This window comes from Recurvomyces mirabilis (genome assembly GCF_035927965.1).
Source record: "Recurvomyces mirabilis strain CCFEE 5264 chromosome Unknown scaffold_53, whole genome shotgun sequence".
NCBI classification, from domain to species: domain Eukaryota; kingdom Fungi; phylum Ascomycota; class Dothideomycetes; order Mycosphaerellales; family Teratosphaeriaceae; genus Recurvomyces; species Recurvomyces mirabilis.
In genome coordinates this window covers 9,168-32,054 of record NW_027041987.1, presented here as the reverse complement: position 1 = coordinate 32,054, position 22,887 = coordinate 9,168, and the positions used below count along the sequence as shown (strand labels likewise).

Below are 22,887 nucleotides of genomic sequence, written 5' to 3'. Positions count from 1 at the left end.
GATTGCGAGCCTACCTTATTATATCATCGACTCCAACCCCTCCTCTACCCCTGTGCTGTTGCACATCACTTCTCCGCATCCTGAGCCCCTCCAACGCCCCGCTCCTGCGGCCAAAGGTTGACGCGCAGGGACATGCACGTGTGTTCTCGAGCGGCTCGCGACCGCACCGTGCATGATGCATCTGAGGATCGCAATTTCGGGGCAGTCAAGAGGCACCTTTCCTCCTCCACAACCCGCGCCATGACGCCGTCGCCGAAGACAAGCCGCGCCTTCGTAGTCTCCACTTTGACACGACGTTCCTGCTTCTAGCCCGTTCTGTTGCCATGTGGTCACGATCTTCGGGCGTCTGGTGCGCGTTCGGACGGGGATGTTGTCCAAACAATCGTTCGTGTGCCGGACCATACTGACCGGAACGTGGGCTCATCAGACCCAGATACACCCGCTCAAATAGACCCAGGGTGAAGCGACACGGGTAACGGCTCATATCATCTTTGTCTCATTCCCAGAGAGCTCTGCTTGACGAGACCAGTTTGAAGAATCGTGCGAACCTCCGGGACGAATCACACCATGACACGGAAACGTACGAGGCTTTTGCAAGGAAGCTTGGCGAGAGGGCCTGCAATGGGGCTTGAGTAGCCGAGATTCCGGAACTATTACCTCAATGTGTTCCTAGTATCAGCAAGCAGAGGGGTGGTGTATTCTCGAACGAGACATCATGACCGTGATTCAGAAAAGCAGACAGTAGCTGTGCCACAATTGGTCCGTCCTATTACGCAGCACTTGCAAAACCATGTGGTCAAAAGCTCACCACCGCGTCCTCACAATGATTCGACTATAATACTCAGCCATTGGAGCGCGTTTCCTGCAGTCATTCGTTGGCTATTGACCGAGCCCACCGTTCCGCCAACTCAGGTTTACGGTTGGCACTTGGGGCGCAAGCCTTCAAATCAAGGAACCCATTGAGACTACATACCGTCTACGTGCCAAGTCACTTCGGGGTCACGCACTCGAGAACCACGTGATCACTCAATGCATGATCTTGTCAGCGAAGACCCTCAGCTTCCATCGGAACCCACCGTCCTCTTGTCGCTGCTGCTCCTCTTGACCCGGTGGAGGTGGCGGTGGTCCACGGTTGTAGCCTCCAGACTCCGATGGAGAGCGAAGTAGTTTAGTGCTTGAGCTGTTTCAAATTCTGCCAAGGAAGTTTTCTCGGGCTCCGACCATGCACCAACTTTATCTCCAGAGTCGTCGTCTCGATCTCCGCAAAGAATCAGCCGACCATGTGGTGGGCCGCCGACGACACCTCTACTTACAGACAGAGTTATTGGGCCTGTCCACATCCGGCTCGAGCTCAGTCTCACCCCAGTGCTTCTCTCGCGGGTCGCACGCCTCCAGGTACGGAGGTCCGTCACGAGACCGTGGCGAAGTTGAGATTGTTCAGCGAAGCGACATGCCACGACAAGAACCCCTATCCAGGTTAGAAGGGAATAGATAGGTGTTACCCGTAGTGCGAGAAAGACAATGTCTTCCCCTTATAGTGCAGGAAGTATGAAGTTCGAGTGCGGCGGGCAGTGGAAGAAGGTGGAGAGGTCGGAGACAGATCATAGTCCGTACCTCAGCCGACCGGATGAGACGGCAGCTTTCGAAATGAGGCTGCACGATGGAAAGAGGCTGGCTAACACAACTTTCGCGAATCGAGGACATTACAGAATATTTGTCAACTATGATTGAAACCCTACAGCAAGCGAGGCAAGTATCCGTATTCAGCTTTTCCGCCTTGTGACTTATGCGGAAGAGAACATCCGAAAAGCCGCGTTGGAGACCATGCAGGCTCATGTGTCAGACTTGCTGAAAAGTGTGGCCTTTCGCAACCTGATCGCGGCGGGTGGGGAGATGGTGGTTGAACTCATCCAAATCCTCAGCAGTGCGAGCGACAAGACCTTGGGGGAGAGTCTTTGGGATTAGCTCTTTACAAGCGATGCTCATCACTGATGAGTAGTCTGGAACAGTCGGCGCACTGGAGCGACTTCCCATCCTCTTCCATCTCTAGAAGGTACGGATCATGATCGCGCGGCCGATACGATAGAAGTCTTCAATCATTTGAGCTCTCATTTGGTAACGTCGGTCTCGATCGATCACGCATTCGCGTTCGAGCAGGTCGCTCCAGGAGTGGCCCAGGTTCTCCGGGAACCGGATGCTCCACCATATGTGGTCGGGAAAAATGGATCAGTCGCTTCGACCTCAACGATGATAGCGTACGACAAGTGTACTTGCTGTAAGGCGTAGATCCAGCCACCATAACTGCAGAGTAGATGGCGAAGCCTTCGGCCTCTGTCGTAGCCTTCTGGGCAAAACAGGACGACCGGCCCAGCCGTTTCCATCAGTTGGCGACAGACACCGCATCCCGCCGCATGACAGTGGAAAGACTCGAGTGCGTCCTGTTCTCGCCGTGTCGGAGGCCTGACGTAGGTCGTCACTGGCGAGCGTGCAAATTGAACGTTCGTGTGACGCTTTTTCGGCATAGCGTACTGTGAGCGCGACAGTGCAATGGTAGGTTTACCTGAAATCTCAGGGCCAGAGATGACAGGCCAGAGCGCAAGGCAAGGACCCACACCCTTGGGCGAACATCTACAGAAGTGTATACTTATATATACAGTAAGCGGCAAATTAAACGTCCGCTCACTCTCATATATAAAACAAACGTAGCATATATAGTTTACATCTATGACTTGTTTAGCCATATATTGACTATTTGACTGAATTCATATATCGCTCATCGAGACCCGCTTGTGAAGTATATATTGCTTGAAGAGAGCATATATAGAATTTCACAAACACGTATAGCACCTCATGAACACATACAAATAACGACTGAAAGACTCGTGTATTACTTGTATGCGAAAGATTAAAATTACGCTCTTGTCTATCCATATTCGCAGACATACGACATGATCACAATCTCGCTTTGCATCCTAACTTAGTCTGCGGCATGTTAGATCCATGACAAGATTTTCTGTGCTACGACAGGATGGCACCTGTCTTGGCAACTTCTCAACGAATACTCTTACATGATTTGATCAATTCAAACTCATTTTCTGACAAAGCTATAGCCGGTATTGTCGGATGCAGCAAGAGGACCATCGCTAGGGTCCGCGCCAATATTCGAAAGCTAAACCGCCCATAACAAAGCCGCAACGCGGCCGGACGACCATGCTCCATCCTGCCAAAAATCCTAGAGGACCTGCTACAAATTCTGCAGGCCAAGCCAGAGTTTTACCTCAACGAAATGGTGGACTGCATATGGGACAAGTTCCACATACTTGTCTCAACAGATAGTATACGGAGGTCTCTGAAAACGTGTCGGCTCTAGTTCCTTCAGAAGTTGCCCAGAGAATCTTTCCTGGTCTAAGTCAGGATTAGACTACTTGGCTCCTCTTTGGCTCCTGCGGTGGCGAATGTAATCTTCGCGAGAGAAGTGATGTCAGATCATCTTACTAGAGGTGGGGCGGAGAATGTCATCGAGGCCAGGCGTGAAGGCTGTAGGCGACTTGCTCTTCGGTCTAGCAAGCCTCTCGGTGTCCTACAGGTGCATTCGACCGTTCGTTCGGGCGTGCAGGGACAACGGCAGGTATTTCGAGCTTAGCGGGCCGCATCTACGTCGGAGAAAGCTGAATTATCCCGTCATGCACGAGCTTGCTCGCAACACGTTTCATATCCTCGACAACGTGAGCACATTGATCAATGTCCAGCCAACTCTTGCGCGCTGACTGCCGTGGTTGTACATTGTCAGGTACCTCCATCTCATCGCCGATAGCCTCGCCAGCGATCTCGTCGGTGAGGGCTTCGGCGCGCCTCCAGTCATGGTGCATATCACCACTGCCCACGATCTTATCAGTCCTCTGCATCTTAGTCGGGAACTGGCCCATCTTGGGCTCCATACGCTCGCGTAGCAGCTCATCATACTGCTGCGGCACCCAGTCGCCCTTCGCCAAGTTCACAAGCTGATACAGATCACCGTACATCTGGTCGAAGGGTATCGTCCCGGTTTTGCGAGAAAGTGTAGCAGCTGTATTTGCGCATCAGGTGTCCGAGAAGACCTTGCGTCCGTAGCTGTCGAATGTCTTTTGACTTGACCCATTCCGCAGTTAGATGGTCTCTTGAATTCTTCAATCTTCTTCTTGCTCACAAGTTTCAGACGGACCAGCAAGCACCTGAGGGTTTAAAAAGGGAGATGTATACGCATACTCAATACCTGACTTTCGACTCCAGGATTGGAATGCGCTCAACCGCCTCATGTTCAACCGACCAATTGCTAGCATCTCCAATATGCCACTCAAATAGCGCACTGAGCTTCCATGTAGTGTCATTTATATCGATTTCAATGATATCGCCCGGAGAGCGCTGCCAGTCCACCGAAATAAAGGCAGCAATACCTGGTAAGATTCTAGCCAAGGTGTGATGGTCAGTTGGATCCAATATAAGAGCGTCCCGGATATCCGGCCTACGCAACATGTGAGATGAATATAAAACTAATGGCACGCAATACTGACCACGGTATAAGATCGAAACACATCGAGTGCGAAACCTCTATTTGCGTCTCTGTTGGGCGCATAAACGAAGGTACGCGGCGGTAATTTTCCATGCTTGGTAGTATCATCCACTGTTTAAATTAGTACTAACATTCTTCAATCGTTATTCGAGGCTTCCTTACTTTGAGAGATCGGGTGATCAAAAAGATGAAGCCGAGCCGTTCGGGAAAGCCAAGAGAGTCAAAGGGCTTTGCCTCTGCAGCGACCCACTGAGCTACTTGCACAGGTGGTACTTCCGAGAGCGAGTCACTCAAGACGACGTCTAGATCAATGTCAGTCGAGCCAAGCACCATGTCAGAAGGCCAGCTTTGATCGATGAGGAGCCGCTGACGTTGAACGAACTCCAACAGGTCTCTGCTCCGAGGAAGGACTCAATGGCGTAGAGTGGTTTGATAGGATTCATGAAGTCATATGGCGGCGCGGTTGCGTATTCCTGCGAAGTGCTCGGTCTTTCGTCTAGAATCGTGCGGTTTGTGGACTCTCCTTCTCGGTCCAATCCGCTCGAAACCCTTTTGAGACGCGCTTGTGGCGTCCTTAGGCTCGACCGAGGTAACCTGTAAGACATTAGATGACTTGCAACCTTCTAAACAGCCCGCGCAAACACGAAAGGATTCCCGATACCTACCGTAGCATGAGCGATCCGGCGTTGAAGGATTCTAAGCTAAGACTACGCTGGCGAGCCCGCCTCTGTAAGATGGAAGCGCCTAGCTTAACCGACTCAGCATGCAGCAACCTCCGATCATATAGCCGTCCTTGAGAAGGTGGAGCCTTATGCAAAACGTTATGTGTTGAGATTCCAGACAGTAGAATTGACTCCGGAAGAGAAGAGTCTGACGGAGCCCGCTCATAAGGTAAGCTCTCATCTGGGGTCGCCACATGCCCTACGCAGCTGGAACGCGAGAGCGCAGAAGAATCCTAAGACGGGCGAGCGAGATGACCATTCATTTTGCGCAGCCAGATCGCCGTCGACCTGAGGGCACTTTCAAAGCCATTGTCAGTGACTGATAATAGTCGAAGCCCGCAAGAACGACAAAGTACGCTAGTAAAAACACTGGGATGCAAAGGATGGTTGATGGCTTTGCGTAGGGAGTGAATTCTGCAGCTGACGCGTCTTTATATTCTTTAGAGGATCCAGCCTTCTCAACCTTGGGCAGTCATGGATGAGGTCGTATCCGGAGTCGGTTCATGCTCCGTGACGACGGCTTAGTATATATTAGCTTCTTTGTCCAGGCCGTTCCCACTCGCTGACTATGCCCGAGCTGCATAGCGTCACTGCAGATTGCTGAAAGGGGGTTCATCTCTGTGAAAGACATAACGTTCTGTAGCCCTCGTCATTTGCGTTACTTGATTTTCACATGGAAAGCAGAAGTCGTCTTATACATCAGACTACGTCGCCATCATAACTCATCAAGTCTTCCGCAGCTCGGCCGCTCAAACGGGAAATAGCACCGTCGAAGGATGCGTTCAAACCTTGATCAACCGACCTCATCCCTACGATGGAGCTGCAGCCAATTATAGCGATCTACGAACGACTTCGAAGCTGCTATGAGGAGCTGATTGAAGCTGTCGTTATCTTCACTATGACATCGCACTGCCCCTCTCGCAACTTCCGTAGCATATTGGCAGGACACTACTACGTAGCGAATTGGAAACCACTGACGTCGCACGTAAAGCGGGGATACGGACTGGTCTCCGCTGGACACGTTCCAAACCCACCAATGCGCCATCTCGAAGGCCCACGACCACATGCTACGATGTATTGTAGGGTCGCCCTTGAACATGGCCAGGCATTGATGGGCCGTGGCTTCAACTCTATCAGCCACAACGCGCGAACGATCTGCAGTTGTCCACTGGGAAGCCGTTCTGCGAACGTCATTTGCTTGAGGAAAAATGATCAAGTCTTGGCACCCAGCTTTGCAATTTGTTTTGCACGGGATTCTACGTATACGCTTCTGTTTAGCATCTCACTCTTTAGTTTCGTGTTGCTTCGTCCTGCTTATTACATGCTGCAATACTTCTTGAAAATCTTTTGATTCTACAGCACTGCGACGATGACGAACAGAATGAACCTATTGGCCAATGTCAGTCCCCGTTCTACTTCCAAGCAGTCCACGGTGGAGTTACATGTCGTCGCGGCGTCTGGCGAGTTCGTTGGCACGTTTATGTTCCTTTTCCTCGCCTTTTGCGGCCATAAGATGGCAGTTCAAACGCAACCCGGGAACGCCAATGGTCCAGACGGCACGAATGACAACAGCACAGTCGTGTACATTGCTCTGGCCTACGGGTTCAGCCTCCTGGTCACGGCTTGGGCAATGTACCGCGTCTCCGGGGGACTCTTCAACCCGGCTGTGACTCTGGGGCTCGTGCTCACAGGCCATGTCCCTGCAGTCAGAGGCCTGATTTTGCTAGTCCCTCAATTGCTCGGAGCCATCTGTGCAGCCGGTATCGTCGCTGCCATCATTCCAGGTCCGACCTCGATCGTACAAACGACCTTGAATTCCAGCATGAATTCCGCTCAAGGTGTGTTCCTTGAGATGTTCCTCACTAGCATGCTTGTCTACACCGTCATCATGCTGGCAGGCGAAAAGAGCAAAGACACATATATTGCGCCAGTTGGCATCGGACTGGCATTGTTTGTCTGCGAGGTTGCTGGTGTCTTTTACACAGGTGCTTCACTGAATCCAGTGCGCAGTTTTGGCCCTTGTGTTGTCGGGATGAACTTCCAGAGTTATCATTGGATATACTGGGTCGGGCCATTCCTGGGCGCTTTGGTGAGTGCCGGGTATTATGGATTTGTCAAGTACTTCAACTATGAACAAGCAAATCCTGGGCAGGATAGTACTGGTGGCGGACTTGAGGGTGAGGAGTCATAGCCTTGCTCTGCTGTGAAGAAGTGTGTCACTACTGCTGGACAACGCGATACCTTACCGAAGAAGCAGGATGGCTACATCAAGAAAGACTTGGTCACGATGTTCAACCTTCTTGGCAATGCCACATCCTCGACCTACGCAATCTTCGGACTGGGCGGGGTTGGGTAAGAGATGACACTCTGGATGAGAGAAAGTCGTATACTAATCAGATCGCCGCGCAGCAAGTCGCAGCTAGCGATCGAATATTCCTACCGTGTCCGGCAATCACATCCGCTGACATGGGTGCTCTGGATACATGCGGGGAGCGCTGCGCGCTTTGAGCAGGGAATCCGCGAGGTTGCGGAGCATATGAAGATTCGAGGACGGAATGCTCGAGAAGCGGACATCTGTCAGCTCGTACGTAGCTGGTTGGCGGATGCGAGACATACGTCATCTGCTCCAGAAGAACGACAACGCAGGTCACTATCTCGACCAAGGAATCGAAGCTCAGTACACGATCTGAGCGGCATATCGAATATGCTGGCAATCGGTCTGTTGAACATGAGGCGGTCGACCGCATGCCAACCCTGGAGTCGAAAGTCCGGTATTGAGTATGCGCATGCATCATGTCGAGGTGACATGCAATACTTACAACATTCTGGCAGGCGGACAATGGGGAATGCATGGATAGGATTCGCAACCTGCAAGGCGAGGCAAAGCTGTAGAAGCTAGGCATGTGAGAGAACTCCAGATTGCTCGGTGTATAAGACCTCGCTCTAAAGCAGCTAGAATGTTCGTCCAACATTTTGATATACCGTCGAGACAGAGCATCTCTTTCCGAAAATCCTCCGTGCCAACGGTTCGCATTCCTCTCTTCCTCGAAGTATCAATTCCTATGCCTCGATACTTCTCAACATTGTAGAGCTACCTAGGCCGCCACGGCGATTGGAAAGGTTTGAAGCGTCTCGCACTCTGCCAAATACTACTCGTGGTACATTTGAGCAGAGGGGTGTCTTTGAGCAGAGGGGTGTAGATGCCGGGCCAGAGCATGCTCTTGTGCCTCGCCGGCTCCAGCTATAGAAATAGCTTAGGAGATCCGCCCTAGCCGGTACCAGCTTGCTTGCATTCGATCGTACGAATGACCTATTGATAAGGGCTGACTTTATTGCTCCCGTAACCGACAGCTTGAAGTATAAGGCGTATGGACTGGCAAGATAGAAGGAAGGGTAACTTAATAACCGAAGCGACGACAAGCTCGCCACCGCGAAGCTAAGTGGAGTAGCACGTCGAATTGAACAGTCCCAAACACCTTGCACTGTGCCGAATATTATCCGTGTGTCCCATTCCGCCTCCCACGTGTATGTCGAGGGTACTGCCACAGTCTCCCTCTTGTATCTCGTTAAGTTCTCCATCTGCTGGACGGTAAGGATCAAAAACCTCGGGATTCACCGATACACATCTAAGCTCCTTAGCTCGACAAGCTCCCATAAGCATCAGATCGAATGCGCCTCCATGTGCAAATGACGCTAGATATGGCAGCTTCTCTGCGCCTTTGGCGGAAACAGCGTACGCAAAGCTGCAAGCTGAATTCTCCGAATAATGCACAGAACGCTCGCCTTCTCGCAAGATCGTCGTACCATGTCTATCTAGCATGCGATACTCGTCCGGCGATACGGTTGTGTGGTTCTTGAAGATGAACATTGGCTTATTGGTGTTGGCCGTGTCACCGCAGTGGCCCATTCAGAGCACATCCCATCCCGATCCATAGGGAGCCTGAGCGTTGTCTTCCTCGTTCGTGAGAGCACGGACCGCAGCCGCGATAAGACGCGTCTGATTACGGATCTCTGTGTCCCAGTCCATGTCATCTTCGAGAATGAGAGCCGAGCTGCAGACACTCTGGACTACGAGCTTCAGAAGTTCCATGTGCCCTAGCCACCCCACAGCTGCCCCGTGAGCTTCGACAGAGCAAAACTTTTTGAAGGCTCGAATGAACTGCTCAGGCCAATTCGGCTGAGCAGGGACTTGAAATTCGATGCCGCTGACACGAGCGGCCGCCCGCATGCCTTGGATCCGCCATTCAGTGCCTTGCGATAGTACGAGGATCGCCTCGAACTATACAGAATGTAGGGAATCAGCCAAGAGCAATGGTATGCAGCACGGACTTTGCTTACCCCCAGAGTAGAATTGCCCGCCGTGAAGTCTCTCTCGTAGGGCTGACGTTGCGGGAGCTGCAAATCACAAGACCAGGCTTTACCGATTTCAAGGTGTGGCAAAGTCGTTTTCCAGCAACAAAGCAAGCCGAAGGTCAAGATGAGTAAAAGAGCCAACGAGACAGACTTCGGAGTCGTCATTCTCATCGTTAACAAAATGCGAGGGTGTACGCGATGTAGAGACCGGAAAGAATCTTGTCGTGATCGGCATACCTGGATAAGTAGTACTTGCTCTCTGCCCTCCCATCATCACCCCAGGCCAAGCTCATGTGCGACTGACGTGCCACGACTTCATCACGGGGACGGGGAGAGCTCCAGCCGTTCCGCTGCCGTCTTCGTCAATCATCTTAGCGAACTAGTGTGTGTCAAAAGTTTATCGCTCAACATTTAAGGCGTACTCTCTGTTACGCCGCATAGCAATGCTATCAGGAAGTCTGTTCTCAGAAGATCCTTAGCTTTCTGCCTCGTCTCCACATTGTGACAGCTCTGAAACTCTGTTTGGGACGTGACCCTTATTCCATCGAAGCGAATAACACCACTCTTGGATCCCCAATGCCTTTTCCTCGTAGCCGAAGATGGTACTGTTTTCCACGATATCGGGCTTGCCCTTTGGATAAGGATGTCTTGGGGTGTGGTGCTGCCGACAAGTCAAGCAGTACTCTAGGACCCGCTGTGGCCCCGACATTCTTTCTCAGGCTACATCCAAAACTGGACTCTATCCAAAGACCCCTGCCAGCATCCGCACCTCCGCTCCTCCCACGGCACAATCGTCGAGCCCGTGTCCATCAACACAACACAATCACTTGTTCCCCCTCTTCGGCGCTTGCAAACTCCGGCAAAACAACGACGTCCTCTTCCCCCCTGCTATGTACTTGAGCACCGAAGAGCTCTACGCTGGTCGTGGGGACCGAGGACCCGAGTGGACCCAGAAGAAAGATGGTGTCGTTTGGCGCGGTGTCGCGTCTGGCGGCCGTAACAAAGCCGAGACGTGGACGCACTTTCATCGGCATCGATACGTGCAGATGCTGAACAGGACACGAACGATGGGTCCAGCAGTCTCCGAACGGCAGTAGTCGCGAGCCAACTACTTCGCTGCATGAAGATGCAGACGACGACATTCCTGGCGAATTGTATCTTCCGTTCTCCGAGATACTGAAGCTGCCCAAGCTAGAGAGAGGACTCTTGTTTGGAAGAAGTACAGACGCTCACATCCACCTAGGTACATCCGGTCTCAAAGGAGTGAGCGCCATACATTGCGCATCATACGTAGACGACAAACTACGCATTTGCATAGACGATTGCTCAGCGTTCGGCACGAGCGTTTTCTTTGGCTTAGAAGAGAAGGTTCTGCGCCGCCGTAGCAGCTTCGGTATGCCGCTAACATGCGAACCTGGAAGTCCATGTGGAGTCATGGCCATCAAGCTGGGAAATGTGACGTTTGCCCTACGATTCCCAAACCATGAACATGGAAGCGTAGAGTATTGCAGAGACATGGTACATCTGTCTCAAATGTTCCACAGAGATCACGAAGGTGGAAAGTCTGGCGGCGCTCTCCAGGCCCTACCCATGAATGGGAGGAGCACTGTTCCACCAACTTCTTACGACACACCGCACGCTCATCCTTTCTCCTCAACCCCTGGAGAACCGACAAAGTCTCTTACGCCATATGCGCGTGATGTCATCCCTGGTGGTGTCGCAATGCCAGACTCCTATGATCCTGGAGGAGCGATTCCAGATCATGCAGGCATATTTGGAATTTCTCTCTCGACTTGGTATGTCATCCAATAATCCGGCGGAGGCCTGAGAAGAGCGACCAAGCATACGGTGGTTGCGCGCCCCACTCTATCCGGGATCGCCCTCATCCTTGTACATGACCCCGCCATGGCCATGCGGACGTTTACGCCACAGCTACTCGGCGTGGCAATGTCAAAGATCAAAAGTAGGTAGTACGTATCTTCCGACTTCTTTGTTATCGCGCAGAAGAGTGACGACCTGAAGTTGCTGAAGTGGGTGGAGACACACGGGTGTGGAGTCGGTGCGGCACGGGAGTAGTGTCGAAATATTCAAAAACACCGGCGACCCCGGAATTCGGCAGCTCCCGTAGAGGTGGTTCGAAAGCTCTCCTTCGAAGAATAGCCGCTTGTTAAGCGCAATACTAACGTTATATGCCTATAAAATCCGTAGTACTAGACTGGGCCTGTTCGCCACAATTACGCCCTATCTAGATGTCGCTCATGCTGCCGCCACGACATTCGCAAGCAGAGTTAGCAAAATCGTCATCGCACAGTATGTAGCGGGTATACGGTAGACGATGGAACCCTAAAGCCGTTTGAGTGGCTGAAGGCAGGCGATGTGGAGTTGCAGCGGCACGGGGTAGGACGGAAGCAACCTTGAAGTTACCATGCTTCGACTGCCTTCTGATGCAGTAGCCTTACTGCAAGTGGTCTACCTTTGGCATGCTAGGCGTGCGCCCACACTCTGCTCTCCGTCGATACCATCGTGCCCTTGTCATCAGGGCCCCGGGAAGTACTCATATATTCACGGGGGCTAGAAACCGGAGCCGTCACCGGGAATGATCCATAACGACGCCTGCTTTCGCCGCAGCTAGTGTTATTGCGCCAATGGGTAATCACCGGCGGGTGTACGACAGCTTCAACCTTGGTAACAGTGCGGTGAGTATTCTGGTCTTCCTACTGGATTTGCGGCGAGTTTCGCTGAACAGCATCATCGGCCCCAGTCAAGTGCATACTGACGGCACGGTTGGGCCTATGGGGAAAAGTTTAATGGGTTCGATGTCTTGTAACGGTGAATTGTGCGTGCGGACTCGGCCAAAGAGAGTCAAAATGGTATCGGGTCAGGACGTAATCTCACCAGGATCGGACCCCATGGACGATCACCACACTCCTCAACATGGATTGACTACTCTACGTTGGCTCAACCCATTTGGGGCCCCCGGTCGAAGAATCAGTGTTGCGCCAAGCAGCTGCCAGAGCATTGCTACCGCTACGATGGTGCCTTCTTCATGGCGACTGCAATGTGCCTCGGAGAAAGGACCTGGCGCGGAGCTCTGCAGATGGATCGCACATACGTTTCCCTGCCGCTCATGCAGAGTACAACCAATCTCCCATAAACGGCAGTGGACTCGCGACCCTCTCGATCCAACAGATGGAGTCGGTACCACCTTGGCTGCTCCATGACAGAGGTCCGCAGATCAAGGAACGCGTCATCCCATGACGTCCCCAAGTACGTATGCCAGCTCGAGGGACTGGATGCGTGGCCATCAGTAGGCTTGTATAAGAACCTGGCCTCCAGTCCACCATCAAGACGTTCTACTTCCACCCTCTTTCTGAAGTCCATTCGCCCAACCAACTCCAGCAACTTCTATCACACATACCCGCTTGATTTGCAAATCTTTCGCCTTTCATCCATACCAAAATGCATCCCCAAACCTTCATTGGCTTTGCCACTTTAGCGGTGGCTGTCATGGCTATCCCAGCCCCAGCCAAAACGAATACGTGCGCTTGCCCGCCGGTGACAACGTCTTCGGTTGCCAATACACGTTCCACCGCGGCACCTTCCACCAAATCTGCTTCCACCAGCACGGTCGCCACCAGCACGGCGTCTACCAGGTCGACTTCTATCAGCACTGCGTCCACCCAAGCTGCCTCCAGCAAAGTTTCCACTACTACAGTCTCCACCAAGGCGTTCTCCAGTACATCGTCCAGCGCCGCCGCCGCCACATCCATCAACAACGGCCAGCAATTCATCAACAACTGCACCAATACGGGCATCTCGATTACCGACTTTTCCTAATTTCTCAACATTGCCGCATTGAACGGTAATAGCGTTAACGTTGGTGGTCCATCTGCGCCACCAGCTGGTGCTGTTGAACAACGGCCAGCAGTTCTTCAAACAGTGCACGAACATCGGCGTCTCCATTTTGGATTGCGCTCAACTCCTTAACTTCGCTCTTTTGAACGGTAACTCCATCGACATCTCCCTCGCCGACTTGACGTCGCTGCTCACCTCCCTGGGCCTTCCTGTCACGCTGGCCTCTGCCTTGCCGGTTTCAGCCGCGGGATTGGTTAGCTTGCCTGCTACCATGCTCTGATCGATGGTCATCAGTCTTACACGGTATGAATTTTGCGCTGGCACATTCAGATCAACCCCACTCCTTATTAAATGTATGCTGACATGAAGAAGAGTACTGTTTACAACGCCTAGTAATCATGGCGCTGGGGAAGATCAAATAGCATGATGAGGGATGGTAATTCGCGACCAACCCTTCACTCTCTTTTCGACTGCAGTTTACGGCTATGAACTATCGTATGATTGGGCATAGGTGAGAATGATGCAGTGCTTGTGGCAGAGTTCTTTCGCTTCTACGACTTTACATGGTAGTGGTATGATTTGAAATAAGTATTGATAAATAGTTTTTTATACTACGCAAAATACATGATGATTATATCTTACCCAATGGTATCACATTGCTAGACGCACAGCACCACCCACGTGGGGGGAAGAAACGCACATGGGGTAGCGTTGATCACGTGACCCGCTTTTCCGAGGATGAAACGGCCGGATGGGTTGAGTACACGACACAAGCTACGTAAGGTGGACGTGTGGGTGGAACTTTCTGCTTATGACATACACTGGCGCCAACGCGGGAAATGAGACCGTAATCAGACGCAGTAGCGGCCGCACAGGTTCTTCGCGACCAACGGAATCGTACTATCAGCATTGTAGTCGATGACATTGTTAAGCTCCCTCGTTGGACCGCGGTCTGCAACGTTGAGAAATTGTGCTGATTCTTGAGTCCAACACTGATAGGTCTGCCCATCTGCAAATATGTCTCAACTGCCACTTCCCTGCATGTTGCATTCATACCTGTGCCAGAATGATGACCTGGAGAATCAAACAGGACAGTTTTTCTTTATGTAGGCATTATTCTGAGAAGATGAGTGAGGTCCATCCTTTGTTGATGTACTTTTCGGCCTTTAGCTCATGATGGTGGGCCGTATGAGAGTGAGGGAGGGATAGAAAGCCTATTCCACAAATCTTCTTTACAAGAGGTGTCCTCAAGTGTGTCTGACATCTTGCCTGAACTGATCTAGCTTACTTCAGCGAGCCTTGCAGTCACCTGTGCTTAGGTGTCGTTGTTTGCATCGCCCAAAGCTAGTAGGCTTCTCTGGCTTGCCTGGTGCACTTGGCGGAGGATGGTGAGCTTTTGCAGTAGTGGTAGGTCTGCGAAGCCACCGGCCTCGTCTTTCAGCGGTAGGTGTGCGTGCTCAGCATCAAGGCGGCAGTTGGCAGCGTGCATGACATACACGTCGTGTTTTAGCAACGTCATGGCGTGCTGGCAGCGAGACTGCTGCTCTGCGATTTGCTTAGTGGTTAAGCGGCCGCTTAGCTGAAAATCTTGAAGAAGCCCGGCGGATGGATGGGAGTGTTCTGCGACTGCTTGTCAACCGACGCAAACGAGGGGGGCAAACGCTAGCGAATGTAACTTGCACAGCAATATACCTTGTAGACTGGACCGTTTATTCTGATCAAATTGATACGTCGCAAGCTTCACCCGCTCAAGGGTAAGAAACTGGTCCAGGAGTGCAAGCAGCACATCCATTTTCTGCTCAACTTGGCGCACAGAATTTTCTGACACCAGAGACATTGGCGAGATTAATTCTTGTAAATAATTCAGTATGCTCTAAAGCTGTTGAGCGGTCTGCGTAGGAGTAACGTATCAAGAACGTCGCGTACTGTACAGTTTTGATCCTCCGGAATACAAGGGCCTCGAAGAATGCGTGTCAAGCCGATGGAACCTAAGCCTAAACTCTCGCTTCTACCGCGATTCTTCTTCGCGTGGCGGCAGATCTATATCACCCCAATTCCGTACGCCGCAACGACGCGATAGAGTACCAGCACTCACTACACACTACACATCACGGAAGGCGCCAAGATTAGACACATTTGGTCTTAGTGCGCGACACAGGCTCGTGGAAGCTTGCGAACTCTGACGAAGTCGTTGTTCGACTGTTAAGTGCTAGTCCCAATCCACGCTAGCAACGTAACCTGTGGGGATTCAGTTCCGCACTAAGACAGATACAGAGTCGAGTTCATTTTCCGTATCTCAACCCGCTTTCACTACCTATGACTGAACCACTAGAAGCGCTTTGCTATAGCCAAGCGGGCTCATGCCCAAATTACACACAGACAATTCTACCGAGGACTAACAACATAGCAGCGCGCGCAAGTGCTCAAAATCATGTGCCAACCACCTATACGGGAGCTGCCGAATCTCGGGGGTTGCAGTGCTTTGAAGTACTTTAAAAGGCCATGCGGCAATTGCAAGAGCAGAATTGGTTCACATGTAGTACAAGTCCAGAACCTCAAGTACTTTTACTGTTTGTGTGGTCAGCCGACAGCATTTCCCCGGAAGACCGCGGGCTGTCAGACGACATGCAGAGTTAGAGCATGACGCTATGAGCGCCATTTCTCAACTGACAGCCTGCTCATAACCATACGCGACAAAGAGCGATATTCTTATTCGGGCGAGCGGACAGTATCACAAACCCTTCATCCACAGACCGGAACCTACCCAATTTTGAACCTAGAGAAGATCAATGCATAAACATTGCGGCAACCGCCCAATTCGTCGTAGCCTACAATATCTACATACCCTTTCTTGTTAGGCCGGGGCCAGTTCTCGGGCGCTAGCTATTCGACTCCATGTTCCGAGTTTTACAGGTCCAAGCAATATCTCGAGCGCGGCCGCAGAGAGCGCGATTGATGTAATCGTCGATGCCTTTGCCGCAGCACCAATTGTTGTCACGGGAATGGTTCCACGACAGCCGTAAACTTTGGTAGCAGTGCGGTATATTTCTTGGATCTTGCCGCACACTAAACAGCATCATCGCCCCCACTCACGTGCATATAGACGGCACAGTTACACGCACAAGGAAGGTTCCCATTGGGTGCGATGTGTTGTGACGGCGAATGGTATGCGCGGAACAGAGTTGTGAACCAGTCTGCCATAAACGGATTGTCAGTGGACCAGGCGAGCGGCTTGATCAAACGGATAGAAGCAATGTCCGCTTTGGCTATCTAGTGGCACAGGGCTGCACATGATGGAACACAGTAGTGTATGACGCCTCCAAGGAACCAATGGGTCAAACGCTATCGAATCTCTCAGCCGTGTCTGTCCGCGGTGAGGCCTTACGCATGCCAGCTTTGAAGACTGCACGCGTCTACGCCAGACGACGTCAATAATAAGATGACTCCCGGCTTGTGCGTCTCGATCAAGACCACCCCTGGGTATGACGGAGCTATGAATCCAGATTGGACCCTAAGTGCTAGATGAAAAGTCTACATACCTCATGTACCTCGGACAGACAACTCTCAGAGCTGCTCGAGTTCATGCAAGTTCGCAAGCTCAAAGGCAACTCGGCATGGCCCAATAGCGGCAACGGCGTGCTTGGCGGCAACCCCGCAAGTTTTATTAGGCTAGCGAAGGTGAGCGGTGGAGTACTTCCGGGGAGAGCATGGCATGCACACAAGGCAACTCCTGAAGTAGGATTGAAGCTGCGGCCAGGCGGTTGATAATACGATAAGCGACTGTGGTTGCTATGCAAACAACGACATCCTGCCCGTGGATCTCATAGCTGATCGTTGGCGCCGTTGCTGCGGCGTTGCGCTAAGGCCACCGCACCACTCCTGTAAAGCGGTTGGAAGGGTAGAGGGTGTACGTCACTCGCTTGCAGCTGCGGCAGCATGTGTAGGGGTCCAGAGCGGCGAGTAAGATATCATCAATGGAGATCTGCTCAAGCTCGTCCAGACGATTGGCGCAACGGAGCTGCCTTGCTGTACGTCGTGCACTTCGCTACCAAATCTTGTAAAGAGGATAGCGGTGTGGTAGGGAATGGAAAATCCAAGTCCACCTTACCGGTCCCCTTTCATGGTCGGCTTCGTGTTGTTCAAGATCATCCCTTCGAGCACGGACCGTGTGTGATCACACCTTGCCAAGTGAAATTCAGCGCCCCGCACCTTAGTAGAGTTTGTGAGGGCGCGATAAACGTGCATAGACCAAGCCTGAGACACAGATTGCGCGACAGACGAGCGCAGAGAACCTAGCTACTGGATCTTGAATGTAGCGGAGACTCTACAACAGCCAACATTCTTGCGTCTCTCATGTCTTTCAAGACGATGTCATGAGAGTACATCGTTGACGCGCGAAGGTACTTCAGGTTTTAGTGAGGCGACCGCAGGAGATAAGTATTGGCATGAATTACAGGGCGGCCACGAGCAACATTCCGGTAGCCTAGTAAGCCAAAGGTGCCACACTTCGCCAGCACAAGACACCTATGCTCCTACTTAGAGCATTCCAAATACAGTCCTTCATGCGGAGGCAGTTTAGCAGCAGAAACATTACGTGTCAACGCCGCAACAGCCTTACCACCGTCCTCAGAAGGCCCCCCTTGCCGAGTTCGAGAGGTTGGCTATTTCAAGTTCCTCCGCACGTCATATCCATCAGCAACAGCAGCAACTGCAACGACCGCACCAACATCTACCGCAAGCATAGGAATATCATCTGCCCCCACAGCAGCCGCAAAATGTATCAGCAACCAACGCCGATCCATGTGACACCCATGCAGGTACGACCCTACAGCTAGACTATTGGACGGCTCTTCCGCGGGATCGACCACACCTGCATACATGCAGCTAGAGGCTTGTTTTCCGCCCGATACTGAAGGTGCTGCGGATCGTAATTCGAACTGAGAGGCAGCGAACGCTGATTGCCGACGTCACCCCGCATCGCCCACGGGCAAAATGGCAGTGGCTATTTACCCAACTAACGAGATGGTACAGCATCCTATGACAGTTCAATGCTCGGATATCCGAAGATGGCAATGGCAGCGCGAAATCGCCGGTATGTAGACCCTTACCATTCGGCCGACTCCGGCTATGGTTCGACAGTACTCTCACGAGCGCCTAGCGAACAGGGTAATTGGCCAGACACCGCCAGACCGAATGTGCTGTCAGGCTCCAACAGCTTCTTGCCCGAGATGAGCTTGAGCGACGATCTCGCACGAGAGCCGGCATGGTCTGAGGCTTCGTTCGGCGGCGATGAGTCTGCCGCGACAACCCCCAAGGCTATCGAAACCCTACTTCAGAACAACAGGGACTACTTCTCGTCCTTCGATCCCACCAACGATAGTCGCTTGGCCAGGCCGATCAAGAAGTCCTCACTGAAGCAGACGAGATTCGAATGGTCACCAGCGCGCACCGATACGACCCAAGAAGAGCGGAAGCATGAATGGAAAGAGTCGAAGGCGTCGCCTCGATCCAACTATCTCCTTGAGCCGGTTGAGGGACAACGGCCAAATTCGTCGGCACTGCCTCAATCGCAGCCAGAAAACGCGCAGCCGGTCAGCTACTCAACGCAAGCTCCCGGGTCGTATGACGAGCCTAGGCCAATGTTCCCTGCCCCTGTGCGAAATTCAACTCCACCGCCTCAGCGCCTCCCGGAGCCGCAACCTCAGTTCAGTGTTCCAGCTAGGCTCTCGACGCCGCCACCTTCCCGTGATCGTCATGATTCGAATTCATCGTTGCGCTTCTCCTTACCGCCGTCTCGGGAGCAACTGATCCCATTTACTCCTCTAAAATGTATCATATCTGGTCGAAGCAGCATTGCTTCGCTTGGTAGCTTAGAGGGTTTCAAAGTAAATAGGCGCCGTAAGATCTTAGATGAGGAGGGTGAGGTGATTGGTGAGCTTGTAGATGGAGACATCATGGATTGCGTCCGCCAACAAGTCAATGCCTACGGCGAAGTGCTCGACGATCATGGCAGAGTGGTCGGTCGGGTACAGACATTGGGGCAGTCGATGGAGTCGCCGATTATGCGTGTCATTACACCAGCACCGATGCAGCATCAGCAACGGTACCCTGCCCCAAAAGCACTGCAGAGCACTCAACAGACACCACTATCACCCGCAACACAAAGGCAGCCTCGTCGGCAGTACGGTGCTTCCCAGCCCGATGTCTTCACACCGGCATGGCAGCGTCAGTCACACAACAACCACTCGAGCCTGGCTCGAGAATTGCGCGATCATCTGAACTCCGCACCGCCTCCCAATAGCCAAGCACCGCTGGATGTTACGGGCAGTGTCACAGCGGTTGAACTTGATGGCAGTGATCGACGGAGCGAAGAGGAGGAAACGCTGCCTCTCTTCGATCACAGTGACATCTTTATGCCGACGCCAGTTGTGCCACCAAGGTCGCCCAGGCGATCCAAGACGCCATCGCCACCTGCTGACGAGGGTCGACGGACGAGTCATCAACCTCAGTCGACTGCTCGGAGCCAGTTTCTCTCTCCAACGGAAGCTGCTGAATCGAGCCTGGAGACGCAACAGCAAAAACAGTCGAGACATAAATCTGCACCACTTGGAAATCGTTACCGGCTTCCGCAAGCACAACCGGCACAACAGTCCGTCACATCCTGGGCCGCAGCTGCTTTAATCGAGCAGCCCAACGAGCCTCAAGAGCCAAAGTTGCTATCGGTCCGCACATGGACAGAGTCCGCAGGTACTCATACCCGAGCTCAAGCACCAGAGGAGCCTACATACAGTCGGGGCCATGCCCCTGCGGAGCCCACGTACAAACAGACGCCAATACCTTCTACTCTGTATAGAGAAAGCCCAGCAATCACACAAACGGCATCCCAGGACTTCGCGTCTGTTTCTAGATACAGCAGAGATTCGGCGCGCGTAGCAGGGCACGATCGCGCGCCAGCGCAAGCGAAGGGAACCTCCCAACCCAAGAGCCAATACTACCTGCTAGCAGCAAGAGATAGCCGCGCCCAAGAGCCACTGGAGAACACGTACGAACAGGCTCAAGCATTTTCGCAGCTAGACAGCCAGGAATCTGCACCTGCATCCAGATACAATCAACCCCAGGAGGCGTCGTACCACCGAGCTAAAGCACCAGTGGAGTCTGCTTACAGCCAATGCGCTGCGCCCGCGCAGACAGAAACTCTGGACTTCGCATCTGCAAGCAGATATAAGCGCGAACACAAGCCCACCGTCACATCTGACCACGTCCCAGCTCAAGTTTTTGCTATACCACCTGCTGTTGGTCCTGCTCTCGGCCAGGCCTTTAGTGCTGCATCAGCGCCACAAGTTCATGTACAGCAAATGCAGCAGCAGCAAACGGTCGTCGTCCAGCAGCAGGAGGAACCGGGGCAGTCGCGCCGCGGTTTCCTTCGTTTCCCAATCGACAGCAGCATGAGCGATGTGTCGAAGTCGTATCTCAGACCTACCATGAGTCCGGTTTCAGAGACAAGCAATTTTGTGGAGGAACAGGATAGTTGGAGAAGTCCAGCGTTCGGCTACAAAGGCGATATCCCAACCACTGAAGGCCCACTCTCCAACGCCAGACTTGCTCCAAACCGAGCCAACGGGGTCAAGTCTCCGCCCCTCCCAAGCTTTCCCCGTCAAGCATTCAACGGCGGTCTGCCCAGCGCGAGCCCCTTCACACCAAGGAACTCTGCGCAGTTCTCATCCGCCGGCGTTTTAGGCCCTCGCAGCAACTTGGCTCCTCGCCAGTTTACGACAGGCGTACCGGGTCCGAGACCGATCCCTCAATTTCAGAGCAAGAACTTATACAATGCCCCGCCCAAGTGCTGCCCGCTGAGCAGCCACGGTAGTTATCTCTCCACCATCACTGCCTCTGATGCGGGCACTGCTGACGAAAATACAGAGATTAAACCGCCTGACAGCGATACCGGCTCCAATGACGCCGAGAATAGTGCAGGCGAAAATCGTGTGGGGATTGCTAACGGTATGCACTCCCATCAGCGGAGTCTGAGGAGTATGGGGAGCATGCAGTCCACCGCCAGCAAGCCGAGGACGTACTTTACGCACCGTGGGAGGGCGAGGGTTGATGCCCACGGGCCTCTGCGCGCGCAACAGGCTGCGCCTGAAAAGCAGCCGGTAAAAGAGCCGGCGCCGTCCGTCATGTCGAAGAACGAGAAGAAGGGTAGGTTTAGCATTGGATTCGGGAAGAAGAAGTAGAGTTATGCACCACAACCCGACACCTCGTTTGTCTTGGAGAATTTCTTTTGTTATTAGTCCAAAATGTGCAGCGTTAAGCGCGCCCTAAGAGGCCTTGTACAGCTCCGATGGTGGAACATTGGGGTCACGGAACAACTTGAAGTCAGTAGGCTGAACCATCACTACGGATCAAGATAGGCCTATTCAGTAGCACGCCTGGTTCCAATTAGGATTGCAGACCCTTGCTGTTGCTAAGTTCGCTCTGAAGCAGGTGTCTGTTGCGCGGCCAATATTCTCGAGACTAGCTGAGTTGCTACAGTCGTGGATGGCTTGACCGGTATTTTCAAAGTTTCTCTTGGATCGAAATGCTAACCGGTCGTGAGGCGACTAGCAAGTATCGCAATCACGCAGCTTCCATCCCCATGCACCCACGCAGCCTCTCGTCGACCATGTCTGTACGTCACAACGGCATGCACCTGTGCTATAGGGACGGTGCAGAATATCATGGTCCCAGCAGTGGTCGTCTGTCCGTCATATGAGAAGTAAATAAGCAGGATGTCCAACGCTATCCCCCGGGCGCTGCAAAGTGGAACGAACGGGTTTGACTCTGGCTTCGGCTGATTTTAGATTTTGTTTTAAACAGAAAAAATATTATATTAATGCTAATTTCTATTGAAATATTGTTATTAGCTATAACATTTCTTATTTTACTTAGTTCACTTAGCTTTGATGACATATCTTACCCTGGTCTGCGTCAACGTTGGCAACGAGACGATGCCGCAGGAGCAATAGCAGAACGAAGTTCCGACACACAACATCGCTGCAAGGTATAGACGCCCAAATGCAGTGCCAAGCGATGCTCGGCCCGCGGTGCTTGCTCTCCCACAACTCTTAAGAGTTCGTGCCATGCACTTTCCCTGATACACAAGTGGTCGCAAATTTTGACACGGCCGAGTGGGGCGTGCTATTTAATTTGACGACGCGTTCTGTACTTCCGGGCACAATTGCTGGGTACGTAGCGGCTGCAGCCGAATGGGGTAGAACCAATCGACCAACAGTTGCTAAACGAAAACGATCAGCGCTCTGGCTGGCAGCATGTCGCAGTGCCAATCCCAGCCAGAGGGTCCACCAATCAACGCGTCAAACACGACGCTAATCGCTGATAGTTAACGGACGTGGAAAAGACAGCGGGCCT

The 22,887-nt window shown here is 52.5% G+C and overlaps 4 protein-coding genes across 4 annotated transcripts; 2 read left to right on the top strand and 2 right to left on the bottom strand.

The window, feature by feature from the left end:
• Positions 1–3,653: 3,653 nt before the first annotated feature.
• Positions 3,654–4,022, bottom strand: LTS14_010844 (uncharacterized protein; the record flags this gene model as incomplete). Its single annotated transcript, XM_064843520.1, has 1 exon — positions 3,654–4,022. The coding sequence occupies one exon, from the start codon at positions 4,020–4,022 to the stop codon at positions 3,654–3,656; it is 369 nt and encodes a 122-aa protein (XP_064688898.1).
• A 2,618-nt stretch (positions 4,023–6,640) lies between these two features.
• On the top strand, positions 6,641–7,462 carry LTS14_010843 (uncharacterized protein; the record flags this gene model as incomplete). The annotated part of the gene is made up of 1 exon (XM_064843519.1): positions 6,641–7,462. One exon carries the CDS (start codon positions 6,641–6,643, stop codon positions 7,460–7,462), a length of 822 nt encoding a protein of 273 aa, XP_064688897.1.
• Positions 7,463–9,178: 1,716 nt separating this feature from the next.
• LTS14_010842 (uncharacterized protein) lies at positions 9,179–9,789 on the bottom strand (the record flags this gene model as incomplete). Its single annotated transcript, XM_064843518.1, has 2 exons — positions 9,179–9,550; positions 9,610–9,789. 2 exons carry the CDS (start codon positions 9,787–9,789, stop codon positions 9,179–9,181), a joined length of 552 nt encoding a protein of 183 aa, XP_064688896.1.
• An 8,682-nt stretch (positions 9,790–18,471) lies between these two features.
• On the top strand, positions 18,472–21,713 carry LTS14_010841 (uncharacterized protein; the record flags this gene model as incomplete). The annotated part of the gene is made up of 2 exons (XM_064843517.1): positions 18,472–18,571; positions 18,619–21,713. The coding sequence occupies 2 exons, from the start codon at positions 18,472–18,474 to the stop codon at positions 21,711–21,713; spliced, it is 3,195 nt and encodes a 1,064-aa protein (XP_064688895.1).
• Between the last annotated feature and the right edge of the window lie 1,174 nt (positions 21,714–22,887).